Genomic DNA, 15,808 nt, shown 5'->3' on the forward strand with positions numbered 1-15,808 from the left:
TTAATGAGTAGGTGTGTCCAAACCTTTAACTGGTACTGTATGTAAATAAGGTATTTCTGTTTTTTATTTTCAATAAAAATGCACAAATTTATAAAAACCTGTTTATGCTTTGTCATTATGGGGTATTGTGTAGATTGATGAGGGAAAAAATTATTGTATACATTTTAGAATAAGGCTGTAACGTAACAAAATGTGGAAAAAGTCAAAGGGTCTGGATACTTTCCGAATGCACTGTCTTTCTATGAAGACAGAGTGCAGGGTGGACGGAGTGGCCATAGAAACAGCAGTAGAATGTTAATGGAAAGCTTGGAGCCAATAGGGACCTTAGAAAACCATCACTCTGAGGGCCGTGTGATGTCATCACCACTAGCCCAACCTGCTGATGCATCCTAAGGTGGTGTCTCTGTCTGAAAGATCTCTGACCATGGTGTCTCTGTCTGAAAGCTCCCTGACCATGGTGTCTCTGTCTGAAAGCTCTCTGACCATGGTGTCTCTGTCTGAAAGCGCTCTGACCATGGTGTCTCTGACCATGGTGTCTCTGACCATGGTGTCTCTGTCTGAAAGCTCTCTGACCATGGTGTCTCTGAAAGCTCCCTGACCATGGTGTCTCTGACCATGGTATCGCTGTCTGAAAGCTCTCTGACCATGGTGTCTCTGTCTGAAAGCTCCCTGACCATGGTGTCTCTGACCATGGTGTCTCTGACCATGGTGTCTCTGTCTGGAAGCTCTCTGACCATGGTGTCTCTGTCTGAAAGCTCCCTGACCATGGTGTCTCTGTCTGAAAGCTCTCTGACCATGGTGTCTCTGTCTGAAAGCTCTCTGACCATGGTGTCTCTGTCTGAAAGCTCTCTGACCATGGTGTCCCTGTCTGGAAGCTCTCTGACCATGGTGTCTCTGTCTGAAAGCTCTCTGACCATGGTGTCTCTGTCTGAAAGCTCTCTGACCATGGTGTCTCTGACCATGGTGTCTCTGTCTGAAAGCTCTCTGACCATGGTGTCTCTCTGAAAGCTCTCTGACCATGGTGTCTCTGTCTGAAAGATCTCTGACCATGGTGTCTCTGTCTGAAAGCTCTCTGACCATGGTGTCTGAAAGCTCTCTGACCATGGTGTCTCTGTCTGAAAGCTCTCTGACCATGGTGTCTCTGTCTGAAAGCTCTCTGACCATGGTGTCTCTGTCTGAAAGCTCTCTGACCATGGTGTCTCTGTCTGAAAGCTCTCTGACCATGGTGTCTCTGACCATGGTGTCTCTGTCTGAAAGCTCTCTGACCATGGTGTCTCTGTCTGAAAGCTCCCTGACCATGGTGTCTCTGTCTGAAAGCTCTCTGACCATGGTGTCTCTGACCATGGTGTCTCTGTCTGAAAGCTCTCTGACCATGGTGTCTCTGTCTGAAAGCTCCCTGACCATGGTGTCTCTGAAAGCTCTCTGACCATGGTGTCTCTGACCATGGTATCTCTGTCTGAAAGCTCCCTGACCATGGTGTCTCTGACCATGGTATCGCTGTCTGAAAGCTCTCTGACCATGGTGTCTCTGTCTGAAAGCTCTCTGACCATGGTGGCTCTGACCATGGTGTCTCTCTGAAAGCTCTCTGACCATGGTGTCTCTGTCTGAAAGCTCTCTGACCATGGTGTCTCTGTCTGGAAGTTCTCTGACCATGGTGTCTCTGTCTGAAAGCTCTCTGACCATGGTGTCTCTGTCTGAAAGCTCTCTGACCATGGTGTCTCTGTCTGGAAGCTCCCTGACCACGCCACAGGACACAAGAGACAAGATACACAGATCTGAATGACTGGGGAAGAGGACAATCATAGACAGTCTTAACCACACCGTAGTGCAGGGGTCGTGCTGATCTAGGATCAGTTTGCCTTTTAGATCAGAAGAAATACAATTACATTGACAAGGGGGAGCTGATACTAGATCTTTGAATAAAAGACCAGGGCCAGTATTCACAAAGCATCTCAGAGGTACTGATTTAGGATCAGTTAGGATTCCATTTAGAGCACAATGAATACAATTACATTGACAAGGGGGAGCTGATGCTAGATTACTATCCCAACTCTGAGACGCTCTTTGAATACAAGCCCAGGTCTCTCTCTCACAGCGAGAACATTGTCTCAGTGTACAGGGGAACATCTCCTGAATCTGATTATATAACAGATTGCATAATGATGTTGATTTCATGATACGTCTTTCTCTCTGTTGTTTGCAGTCTGACTGGAGGCAGGACAACAACAGTATACTGTATATTCAACAGTATTTATTTGTAGCCTATGCCTGCTTCCCAAATGGTACCCTATATAGTGCACTACTTTTGACCAGAGGTGTATGACCATGGCACCCTATTCCCTATATAGTGCACTACTTTTGACCAGAGGTGTATGACCATGGCACCCTATTCCCTATATAGTGCACTACTTTTGACCAGAGGTGTATGAACATGGCACCCTATTCCCTATATAGTGCACTACTTTTGACCAGAGGTGTATGACCATGGCACCCTATTCCCTATATAGTGCACTACTTTTGACCAGATGTGTATGACCATGGCACCCTATTCCCTATATAGTGCACTACTTTTGACCAGAGCCCTATGACAGCCTTTATTTTTTCTCAGGAGGATTTATCTTTTTGTGGTGTTAATACTGTTGCCGTGGGACACAACTTGAAACACCAAATCGTGTTACTCTGTGAGTGAACCAGATGAACTAGAATTTCCTGTTTACCATCCAAAGAAACAGAATTACTAGAGCAGGAGTGACATAAAAAGGGGATACCCGGTCTAGTAGTTCTATTTCCAACCGTTCTATTAGTTCTATTTCTACGGTTACAGCATTCCTACAACTCACCCATTCCCCTTTTGTAAGTGTACACAATCGCCATGGGAAGGAGGGCACAGGAGAGAACAGGAGGTTACATCCAGTGTCGCCCCCCCCAGCTATAGAACCAGGCTAGGCAGACCCTTCTCAAAGAAGCACAGATCCCCTCTCTTGCCTGATTCCAGGGGAAAGACAGACGGACCAAGGCAGAATGACGTTGACAAAGTGTTGGAATGGAAATCTCCATTCATCTCCCTTTTTCCAAGGAAGAGCACAGCCTTTTCATTCCTGAGCCGCTGGCAGAGCTGCCGTGAGGTGAACGTTAATGACTTCCTGGTTCCTACTGAGCTTCAGAATGTATCAGAGAGCTCATCATGACCAAACCGGTTCTTTCTAGACTAATCACACAATTTGTTATTCTTAAAAACTGCCAGGATTTCCACAAAAGCGTCAATCACTGATACTGCCCAGTGAAATATTTAGTTTATTTACATTTTTTATGCTAAGACCACACAAGTCAATCAAACCAGTCAATATCTGCCAGCACATTATACAGAAACCAAATATGACGTTATGCAGTGGAATATTCTCTTTAACATTTAATTCATTTCACGATAAACAGTCCACAGTCCATATGCACACTGCCATCATACTGAAACCCAATAATACATTCAACAGTTCATTTCATTTTCCTTCACAACAATATAAGGAGTGTAAAAAGCAGCGTTCCAGTACTCACCAGACGATTCCCTGAGCTCCAGAACCGATGGGTTTTAGATTCTGGTAGCGTTTGAGAACTGTGAAGGTGGAATCTCCTACTTCCACGCTGTAGAACTGGTTATCCACTTTGCTTTTAGACATGTTGTAGTGTTTGCAGATATATGACACATCCACTTGTTTACCAAAACCCTGCAGTAGACAGACAAAACAAAAGGTCAGTGATGTCACTTTCACCTCTGTGACTGGCTCTAAAGCCAGTTGCATTGCTCAATGTTCTTTGTTCATTTTATTCATTTAAAATACCATTTAGAACTAGTCCCATTAACAATGCATGTTGACTACAGTACAATATGCCCGCAAAATGAAGGCATACATCACATATCCTGTGTCCGCTGTTATTGGCATGTCTAATTTCCAAACTTCATAATAAGATATTCTTATTCATTCCACTTCCTTCACTCTTAAGTTTTCTTTCACTCTAGTGGTAGCATGAGACGGAGTCTACAACCCACACAAGTGGCTCAGGTAGTGCAGCTCATCCAGGATGGCACATCAATGCGAGCTGTGGCAAGAAGGTTTGCTGTGTCTGTCAGCGTAGTGTCCAGAGCATGGAGGCGCTACCAGGAGACAGGCCAGTACATCAGGAGACGTGGAGGAGGCCGTAGGAGGGCAACAACCCAGCAGCAGGACCGCTACCTCTGCCTTTGTGCAAGGAGGAGCAGGAGGAGCACTGCCAGAGCCCTGCAAAATGACCTCCAGCAGGCCACAAATGTGCATGTGTCTGCTCAAACGGTCAGAAACAGACTCCATGAGGGAGGTATGAGGGCCCGACGTCCACAGGTGGGGATTGTGCTTACAGCCCAACACCGTGCAGGACGTTTGGCATTTGCCAGAGAACACCAAGATTGGCAAATTCGCCACTGGCGCCCTGTGCTCTTCACAGATGAAAGCAGGTTCACACTGAGCACGTGACAGACGTGACAGAGTCTGGAGACACCGTGGAGAACGTTCTGCTGCCTGCAACATCCTCCAGCATGACCGGTTTGGCGGTGGGTCAGTCATGGTGTGGGGTGGCATTTCTTTGGGGGGCCGCACAGCCCTCCATGTGCTCGCCAGAGGTAGCCTGACTGCTATTAGGTACTGAGAGAGATCCTCAGACCCCTTGTGAGACCATATGCTGGTGTGGTTGGCCCTGGGTTCCTCCTAATGCAATGTGGCTGGAGTGTGTCAGCAGTTCCTGCAAGAGGAAGGCATTGATGCTATGGACTGGCCCGCCCGTTCCCCAGACCTGAATCCAATTGAGCACATCTGGGACATCATGTCTCGCTCCATCCACCAACTTGCACCACAGACTGTCCAGGAGTTGGCGGATGCTTTAGTCCAGGTCTGGGAGGAGATCCCTCAGGAGACCATCCGCCACCTCATCAGGAGCATGCCCAGGCGTTGTAGGGAGGTCATACAGGCACGTGGAGGCCACACACACTACTGAGCCTCATTTTGACTTGTTTTAAGGACATTACATCAAAGTTGGATCAGCCTGTAGTGTGGTTTTCCACTTTAATTTTGAGTGTGACTCCAAATCCAGACCTCCATGGGTTGATAAATTGGATTTCCATTGATTATTTTTGTGTGATTTTGTTGTTAGCACTTTCAACTATGTAAAGAAAAAAGTATTTAATAAGATTATTTCATTCATTCAGATCTAGGATGTGTTATTTTAGTGTTCCCTTAATTTTTTTGAGCAGTGTACATGCGTCCCAATAGGCACCCTAATCACTATATAGTGCACTACTTTTGAACAGAGACCTATGGACAGAAGTAGAACACAATATAGGATATAGGCTGCCATTTGGATGCATTTTCTGAAGAGAATAAGACTATAGCAAGAAGATCTGCAGTCAGTCCAGACCAGAGCCTGTTCCTCCTGGAGAGATCTGCAGTCAGTCCAGACCAGAGCCTGTTCCTCCTGGAGAGATCTGCAGCCAGTCCAGACCAGAGCCTGTTCCTCCTGGAGAGGTTGAAGAGCCCTGCTATCTGCAGTAAGTCCAGACCAGAGCCTGTTCCTCCTGGAGAGATCTGCAGCCAGTCCAGACCAGAGCCTGTTCCTCCTGGAGAGATCTGCAGCCAGTCCAGACCAGAGCCTGTTCCTCCTGGAGAGATCTGCAGTCAGTTCAGACCAGAGCCTGTTCCTCCTGGAGAGATCTGCAGTTAGTCCAGACCAGAGCCTGTTCCTCCTGGAGAGGTTGAAGAGCCCTGCTATCTGCAGCCAGTCCAGACCAGAGCCTGTTCCTCCTGGAGAGGTTGAAGAGTCCTGCTATCTGCAGCCAGTCCAGACCAGAGCCTGTTCCTCCTGGAGAGGTTGAAGAGTCATGCTCTAGACTGTCCAGTTCTATCAAGAGGTCTGGTTTTCAACAGCCGACTGACAATTAAACAGACACGGGTCATTTGATCATAATTAACAAAGATTTGCAGCAATTGCAATCGTTTATTGAATTTAGTGGGGTGGTTGTAGACACCTTTTATTAAAGACGGATAACAGCGCCTTCAGAAAGTATTCACACCTCTTGACTTTTTCCACATGTTGTTGTGTTACAGCTGAATTTAAAATGGATTACATTGAGATGTTGTGTCACTGCCTACACACAATACCCAATAACGTCAAAGTGGAATTATGTTTTTAGAAATGTTTTGGAATTAATAAAATTAAAAGCTGAAATGTCTTGAGTCAATAAGTATTCAACCTCTTTGTTATGGCAAGCCTAATTAAGTTCAGGAGTAAAAATTTGCTTAACAAGTCACATAATAAGTTGCAAGGACTCTCTCTGTGTGCAATAATAGTGTTTAACATGATCTTAAATGACTACCTCATCTCTATACCAAATACATACAAATAATTGTAAGTTCCTTCAGTCGAGCAGTGAACTTCAAGCACAGAATCAACCACAAAGACCAGGGAGCTTTTCCAATGCCTCGCAAAGAAGGGCACCTATTGGTAGATGGGTAAAATAAAAAAGCAGACATTAAATATCCCTTTGAGCATGGTGAAGTTATTAATTACACTTTGGATGGTGTATCAATACACCCCGTCACTACAAATATACAGGTGTCCTTCCTAACTCAGTTGCCCGGAGAGGAAGGAAACCATTCAGCGATTTCACCATAAGTCCAATGGTGACTTTACAACAGTTACAGAGTATATTGGCTGTGATAGGAGAAAACTGAGGATGGATCAACAACATTTTAGTTACTCCACAAAACGAACCTAATTGACAGAGCGAAAAGAAGAAAGCCTGTACAGAATAAAACATATTCCAAAATCTGCATCCTGTTTGCAACAAGGCACTAAAGTAAAACTGCAAAACATTTGGCAAAGCAATTCCCATTTTGTCCTGAATACAAAGTGCTATTTTTGGGGCAAATACAACACATTACTGAGTACCACTCTTCATATTTTCAATCATACTGGTGGCTGCATTATGTTATGGGTATGCTTGTATTTGCTATGGACTGGGGAGTTTTTCTAGATAAAAAATTAACGGAATGGAGCTAAGCACAGGCAATACCCTAGAGGAAAACATGGTCCAGTCTGCTTTCTACCAGACACTGGGAGATGAATTCACCTTTCAGCAGGACAATAACCTAAAACGCAACGCCAAATCTACACTGGAGTCGCTTACCAAGACGACATTGAATGTTCCTGAGTGGCGTAGTTACAGATTTGACTTAAATCGGCTTGAAAATCTATGGCTAGACTTGAAAAATGGCTGTCAATGATCAACAACCAACTTGACAGAGCTTGAATTTTTTTGTTTTGTTTTAATAATTAGCAAATATTGTACAATCCAGGTGTGCAAAGCTCTAAGAGACTTACTCAGAAAGACTCACAGCTGTAATCGCTGCCAAAGGTGATTCTAACATGCACTGACGGAGGGGTGTGAATAATTATGTCAATGTGATATTTCTGTATTTCATTTTCAATATATTTGCAAACATTTGTAAAAACATGTTTTCACTTTGTCATTATGGGGTATTGTGTGTAGATGGGTGAGAATATAAATTAATTGAATGAATTTTGAATTCAGGCTGTAAAACAACAACATAGGTTAAGGGGAATGAATACTTTCTGAAGGCACTGTACATTCCAAAGATTTATCCTTCCATCCATCCTTCCATCCTTATGGTTATATCCTGGGGTTATATCCTGCCTGTTTGGCCCTGTCCGGGGGTATCGTCGGATGGGGCCACAGCGTCTCCCAACCCCTCCTGTCTCAGCCTCCAGTATTTATGCTGCAGTAGTTTATGTGTCGGGGGGCTAGTGTCAGTCTGTTATATCTGGAGTATTTCTCCTGTCTTATCCGGTGTCCTGTGTGAATTTAAGTATGCTCTCTCTAATTCTCTCTCTTTCTTTCTTTCTTTCTCTCGGAGGACCTGAGCCCTAGGACAATGCTACAGGACTACCTGGCCTGATGACTCCTTGCTGTCCCCAGTCCACCTGGCCGTGCTGCTACTCCAGTTTCAACTGTTCTGCCTGCGGCTATGGAACCCTGACCTGTTCACCGGACGTGCTACCTGTCCCAGACCTGCTGTTTTCAACTCTCTAGAGACAGCAGGAGCGGTAGAGCTACTCTGAATGATCGGCTATGAAAAGCCAACTGACATTTACTCCTGAGGTGCTGACCTGTTCCACCCTCGACAACCACTGTGATTATTATTATTTGACCATGCTAGTCATCTTATGAACATTTGAACATCTTGGCCATGTTCTGTTATTCTCCTCCCGGCACAGCCAGAAGAGGACTGGCCACCCCTCATAGCCTGGTTCCTCTCTAGGTTTCTTCCTAGGTTCTAGCCTTTCTAGGGAGTTTTTCCTAGCCACCGTGCTTCTACACCTGCATTGCTTGCTGTTTGGGGTTTTAGGCTGGGTTTCTGTACAGCACTTTGAGATATCAGCTGATGTAAGAAGGGCTTTATAAATAAATTTGATATGATTTGATCCTTCCATCATCTATCCATCCATCCATCCATCCATCCATCCATCCATCCATCCATCCTTCCTTCCTTCCTTCCTTCCTTCCTTCCTTCCTTCCTTCCTTCCTTCCTTCCTTCCTTCCTTCCTTCCTTCCTTCCTTCCTTCCTTCCTTCATTCATTCCATCCATCATCCATCCATCCATCGTTCCTTTCTCCCATCCTTCCTTCCTTCCTTCCTTCCTTCCTTCCTTCCTTCCATCCTTCCTTCCTTCCTCCCATCATTCCTTTCTTCCTTCCATCCTTCCTTCCTTCCATCCTTCCTTCCTTCCATCCATCCATCCATCCATCCATCCATCCATCCATCCATCCATCCATCCTTCCATCCATCCATCCATCCATCCATCCATCCATCCATCCATCCATCCATCCATCCTTCCTTCCTTCCATCCTGTCATCCTTCCATCCAACTATCCATCCTTCCATCCTGCCATCCTTCCCTATAATAGACTGGAGCATCTTAGCTCTAATTATAGATGATCTCATTTATATTTTCTTTATATTTTCTTGATCAGGGAGTGATGCTGTAAACAATTAGGCAAAAAAACCTAAAAAACAGTGAGGTGTATTATGTTTACCAAAGGGTCAATATGATTAGTATTTCGCACTGCTGGGAGCAATTTAGGATATGACGCCACAGGTTAGAATCACAAGCACACATAGTTAATCCGGTCATGTGCATTTCTGTTTCTGTCCTTCACTTAGCTGGTTTTGTATTCACAAGCATCATTGAGGAAGCCTTGTCCCATTCTGTAAATGCTGTACCCAACTCAGGGTTGGGTTCATTACCATTTAAATTCAGTCAATTTAAGAAGACATTTGGAATTGGAATGGCAGTTTACTTCCTGAATTGATTAAATGGAAATGGAATTGAGCCCAACCCAGACAAGCTACAACACATAAAGTACAGACCAGGGGCAGGCTACCAGAACGGTCTTCATCTTAGACACAGAACAGACAGAGCTAATGAAGGGGAAATGGAAGTGTATGAATACTGTACCTTATTTTACCTGTAAGGAACACACACCTGACAAAAGGCTATTTTCACATCCAGGACAGGTTCACTGCAGTAATAGAAGAAATCCCTCCTCATAAATACCTGCAAGACACAAACAGAGAGAGGGGAGAGGCTAGAGATTAGAGGCTATAATATAGCTAGAGGTTAGAAAATAGAGTCTAGAGATTAGAGACTAGAATATAGCTAGAGGTTAGAGGCTAGGGGTTAGAGTCTAGAGATTAGAAGTTAGAGGTTAAAGTCTAGAGATTAGAGGTTAGAGTCTAGAGATTAGAGGTTAGAAAATAGAGTCTAGAGATTAGAGGTTAGAGTCTAGAGATTAGAGGTTAGAGTCTAGAGATTAGAGGTTAGAGGATAGAGTCTAGAGATTAGAGATTGGAGATTAGAGGCTAGCTCTCTAGAGGTTAAAGACTAGAGATCGGAGGTTTATTTCTTTATTCACTACTGGGTAGGTTGTCTGAGGACACATTCTTACAGCAAGAACCTGGAACAGAGGTTGCAAGGGAGAGGAGGGCCTTTCTAGAGTCTGAGTATTTAGACAGCTGGTCACAGATCTGTTTTAGCTGTACAGCCATCTACTACAGATAGGTTAGAGTTTAGAGTTTCGAAGCTAGAGATCAGAGGTTTGAGGTCAGAGGTCAGAGGTTAGAGATCAGAGAGTGGTTGCTACCTAAGGTTTCTATGGGAATGTGGTGGAGCTTGTCTGGGTCGTATTGTAGATACTGAGCCTTACAAAAAAGAAAGATTACAGCTACACTCAAGATGACCTCAACAACTTCATATTGACTGTCTGACGTAGCTTACAGCTCAGTCCCTAAACTTTGTGAACATTCATCGATTGATCACCACAATGAACCCTTTAACAGCCCATCAGACCCCCAAGAAATCCAAGCAGCTCCAGACCTGTCCTTGTCCCCAACCCACTACTACACCACCTCCACCAATGGGCAATGAAAATCAAGTGCAGCAGTTCTACACTCATAAACAGGCAGGTTCAATATTTCACACTGTGGTAAATAAATAACTTAAGATCTGAATACATATGAGATGAGCTCTGGCTCAGATGACGAGTACTGAAACATATTGTAGGAACTCTTCAGAAATAAAGACAATGCACAGTATGAAAATATTCAGACAGAAAGACTTAGCCCCAGCAGTTCTAGGGATCTCAAGGGTACAATTTGATGTCTGGTAGCAAGACAAAAAAAATTAATAAATGTCTGGATCACTCCTATGCTTTGATCTAGCATAATGGATCACGACTACTGAACAGGAAACATGAGAGGTCAGAAAACGATCTGAGATGGCCTGATGAAATACAGTTTGAGGGCCTGATGAAATGCCTGATGAAATACAGTTTGAGGGCCTGATGACATACAGTTTGAGGGCCTGATGAAATACAGTTTTGAGGGCCTGATGAAATACAGTTTGAGGGCCTGATGAAATAGTTTTGATTGCCTGATGAAATACAGTTTGAGGGCCTGATGAAATACAGTTTGAGGGCCTGATGAAATACAGTTTGAGGGCCTGATGAAATACAGTTTGAGGGCCTGATGAAATACAGTTTTGATTGCCTGATGAAATACAGTTTGAGGGTCTGATGACATACAGTTTGAGGGCCTGATGAAATACAGTTTTGATTGCCAAATGAAATACAGTTTGAGGGCCTGATGACATACAGTTTGAGGGCCTGATGAAATACAGTTTGAGGGCCTGATGAAATACAGTTTGAGGGTCTGATGACATACAGTTTGAGGGCCTGATGACATACAGTTTGAGGGTCTGATGACATACAGTTTGAGGGCCTGATGAAATACAGTTTGAGGGCCTGATGACATACAGTTTGAGGGCCTGATGAAATATCAAATCAAATCAAATCAAATTTATTTTTATATAGCCCTTCGTACATCAGCTGATATTCTCAAAGTGCTGTACAGAAACCCAGCCTAAAACCCCAAACAGCAAGCAAAGCATGTGAAAGAAGCACGGTTTGAGGGCCTGATGACATACAGTTTGAGGGTCTGATGAAATACAGTTTTGATTGCCTGATGAAATACAGTTTGAGGGCCTGATGACATACAGTTTGAGGGCCTGATGAAATACAGTTTGAGGGCCTGATGACATACAGTTTGAGGGTCTGATGAAATACAGTTTGAGGGCCTGATGAAATACAGTTTTGATTGCCTGATGAAATACAGTTTTGAGGGCCTGATGAAATACAGTTTGAGGGTCTGATGAAATACAGTTTGAGGGCCTGATGAAATACAGTTTGAGGGCCTGATGAAATACAGTTTGAGGGCCTGATAAAATACAGTTTTGATTGCCTGATGAAATACAGTTTGAGGGCCTGATGAAATACAGTTTGAGGGCCTGATGAAATACAGTTTGAGGGTCTGATGACATACAGTTTGAGGGCCTGATGACATACAGTTTGAGGGTCTGATGAAATACAGTTTTGATTGCCTGATGAAATACAGTTTGAGGGCCTGATGACATACAGTTTGAGGGCCTGATGAAATACAGTTTGAGGGCCTGATGACATACAGTTTGAGGGTCTGATGAAATACAGTTTTGATTGCCTGATGAAATACAGTTTGAGGGCCTGATGACATACAGTTTGAGGGCCTGATGAAATACAGTTTTGAGGGCCTGATGAAATACAGTTTGAGGGCCTGATGAAATACAGTTTGAGGGCCTGATGACATACAGTTTGAGGGTCTGATGAAATACAGTTTGAGGGTCTGATGAAATACAGTTTTGATTGCCTGATGAAATACAGTTTGAGGGCCTGATGAAATACAGTTTGAGGGCCTGATGAAATACAGTTTGAGGGCCTGATGACATACAGTTTGCGGGTCTGATGAAATACAGTTTTGATTGCCTGATGACATACAGTTTGAGGGCCTGATGACATACAGTTTGAGGGCCTGATGAAATACAGTTTGAGGGTCTGATGACATACAGTTTGAGGGCCTGATGACATACAGTTTGAGGGTCTGATGAAATACAGTTTTGATTGCCTGATGAAATACAGTTTGAGGGCCTGATGACATACAGTTTGAGGGTCTGATGAAATACAGTTTGAGGGCCTGATGAAATACAGTTTGAGGGCCTGATGAAATACAGTTTGAGGGCCTGATGAAATACAGTTTGAGGGTCTGATGAAATACAGTTTGAGGGCCTGATGAAATACAGTTTGAGGGCCTGATGACATACAGTTTGAGGGTCTGATGAAATACAGTTTGAGGGCCTGATGAAATACAGTTTGAGGGCCTGATGAAATACAGTTTGAGGGCCTGATGACATACAGTTTGCGGGTCTGATGAAATACAGTTTTGATTGCCTGATGACATACAGTTTGAGGGCCTGATGACATACAGTTTGAGGGCCTGATGAAATACAGTTTGAGGGCCTGATGAAATACAGTTTGAGGGCCTGATGAAATACAGTTTGAGGGCCTGATGAAATACAGTTTGAGGGCCTGATGAAATACAGTTTGATTGCCTGATGAAATACAGTTTGAGGGCCTGATGACATACAGTTTGAGGGCCTGATGAAATACAGTTTGAGGGCCTGATGAAATACAGTTTGAGGGCCTGATGAAATACAGTTTGAGGGCCTGATGACATACAGTTTGAGGGCCTGATGAAATACAGTTTGAGGGCCTGATGAAATACAGTTTGAGGGCCTGATGAAATACAGTTTGAGGGCCTGATGAAATACAGTTTGATTGCCTGATGAAATACAGTTTGAGGGCCTGATGAAATACAGTTTGAGGGTCTGATGAAATACAGTTTGAGGGCCTGATGACATACAGTTTGAGGGCCTGATGAAATACAGTTTGAGGGCCTGATGAAATACAGTTTGAGGGCCTGATGAAATACAGTTTGAGGGCCTGATGACATACAGTTTGAGGGCCTGATGAAATACAGTTTGAGGGCCTGATGAAATACAGTTTGAGGGCCTGATGACATACAGTTTGATTGCCTGATGAAATACAGTTTGAGGGCCTGATGACATACAGTTTGAGGGCCTGATGACATACAGTTTGAGGGCCTGATGAAATACAGTTTTAGGGCCTGATGAAATACAGTTTGAGGGTCTGATGACATACAGTTTGAGGGTCTGATGAAATACAGTTTTGAGGGCCTGATGAAATACAGTTTGAGGGTCTGATGACATACAGTTTGAGGGTCTGATGACATACAGTTTGAGGGCCTGATGAAATACAGTTTGAGGGTCTGATGAAATACAGTTTGAGGGTCTGATGACATACAGTTTGAGGGTCTGATGAAATACAGTTTTGAGGGCCTGATGAAATACAGTTTGAGGGTCTGATGAAATACAGTTTGATGGGTAAAGTTTTTTGATCCACAGTGGAATGCAGTGGGATTGAAATGTAATTTCATTTAATACAAAGGGTTCCTCTTCGGAAGAAAAAGCCTTCTAAGAATATCTAGCTGGTGTCATTCAGGAGTCAGACAATATGCTAATATGTTGATTACTTCCTGGTATATGCTGTAGGCATAGTTGTCTCCCCCACCTCACCCCCTGTGGGGAAACCAAGAACTAAGTCCCAAATGGCACCCTATTCACTACATACAGTAGTGCACTACTTTTGACCAGTCCTATGGGCCCTAGTCAAAAGTATTGCACCAGATAGGGAATAGGGTACCATTTGGAACACAGGCGGACAGCGCAAGACATAAAAAAATATATACATTCAGAAAATTATTCCAGAAAAAGTGCTTTATATTTCAGACATTATGAAACATTCAGACAGCACCAACCAATTACCAAAATGGAAGATGTTCGAATATTACTTAGTGGCATTCTCAATAGTGAGGGTTGTCATTCTCTGTAGTGAGGGCTGTCATTCTCTGTAGTGAGGGTTGTCATTCTCTGTAGTAAGGGTTGTCATTCTCTGTAGTGAGGGTTGTCATTCTCTGTAGTGAGGGTTGTCATTCTCTGTAGTGAGGGTTGTCATTCTCAGTAGCAAGGGTTGTCATTCTCAGTAGTGAGGGTTGTCATTCTCTGTAGTGAGGGTTGTCATTCTCTGTAGTGAGGGTTGTCATTCTCTGTAGTGAGGGTTGTCATTCTCAATAGTGAGGGTTGTCATTCTCTGTAGTGAGGGTTGTCATTCTCTGTAGTGAGTGTTGTCATTCTCTGTAGTGAGGGTTGTCATTCTCAGTAGTGAGGGTTGTCATTCTCTGTAGTGAGGGTTGTCATTCTCTGTAGTGAGGGTTGTCATTCTCAGTAGTGAGGGTTGTCATTCTCAGTAGTGAGGGTTGTCATTCTTTGTAGTGAGGGTTGTCATTCTCTGTAGTGAGGGCTGTCATTCTCTGTAGTGAGGGTTGTCATTCTCAGTAGTGAGGGTTGTCATTCTATGTAGTGAGTGTTGTCATTCTCAGTAGTGAGGGTTGTCATTCTCAGTAGTGAGGGTTGTCATTCTCTGTAGTGAGGGTTGTCATTCTCTGTAGTGAGTGTTGTCATTCTCTGTAGTGAGGATTGTCATTCTCAGTAGTGAGGGTTGTCATTCTCTGTAGTGAGGGTTGTCATTCTCTGTAGTGAGGGTTGTCATTCTCTGTAGTGAGGGTTGTCATTCTCTGTAGTCCACAATTGGCTGCATAATGACATTACTTTGTCAGCTATAACCACTGCCATCAAATCCTATACAACCAATATAACCCTCTACGGCAATGCGTGCATCTCAGATGGCACCTTGTTCCCTATACAGTGGTCAAAAGCAGTGCACTTTAAAGGGAATACGGTTTCATTTAGGACGCAGCCTATGTCAAGGCTCTATTCCAGATTCCTGAGATGGCTGCCCTTCAAAACAGAGACAATGAGGCTGTCAAGGAGAGGGGCGGTCGGAGTGGGGAGGGAGGGAGGGAGGAGGACGGTAGAAGGGGAGAGAGAGGGGGAGTTGGGATAGGGGGAGGGGAAGAGAGAGGGGGGTGTCGGAGGGAGAGGGTAAGGGTAAGGGAGATGGGGAGTGGGAGGGATAGAAGGGAGGGGAGGTAAGAATTAAGGAATGAGAAAGGGATGACTCTCCCATGACTCTGTCTCTCTTATACAGTGAGAAAGAGATGACTATGTCTCTGTCTCTCCGATACAGTGTGTGGGTCAGCCTCTGAAAGCCCATGTTCTTTCAGCAGGTGTAACACCATGGAAATGGGTTGACATTTATGAATGAATAGATTACGCAAAGAGAGTCATTCTATGTCTATGTAATCA

General features: G+C 44.0%; 1 protein-coding gene across 12 annotated transcripts in view; it reads right to left on the reverse strand.

The window, feature by feature from the left end:
• Positions 1-15,808, reverse strand: part of mapk10 (mitogen-activated protein kinase 10) — a 115,199-nt gene that overhangs the window by 65,394 nt on the left and 33,997 nt on the right. For 9 of the 12 annotated variants that reach the window (XM_014138910.2, XM_014138907.2, XM_014138909.2 and 6 more), the window contains exons 2-3: positions 9,584-9,655; positions 3,550-3,719 (exon numbers count right to left, since the gene is read on the reverse strand). In XM_014138910.2, coding sequence (XP_013994385.1) covers positions 3,550-3,719; positions 9,584-9,655 — 242 coding nt within the window. Of the gene's footprint in view, positions 1-3,549; positions 3,720-9,556; positions 9,656-15,808 lie in introns of all 12 variants that reach the window. The other 3 variants (XM_014138912.2, XM_014138911.2, XM_045692621.1) reach the window with 3 other exon arrangements.

This window comes from Salmo salar, chromosome ssa13, assembly GCF_905237065.1.
Source record: "Salmo salar chromosome ssa13, Ssal_v3.1, whole genome shotgun sequence".
Classification (NCBI taxonomy): Eukaryota; Metazoa; Chordata; class Actinopteri; order Salmoniformes; family Salmonidae; genus Salmo; species Salmo salar.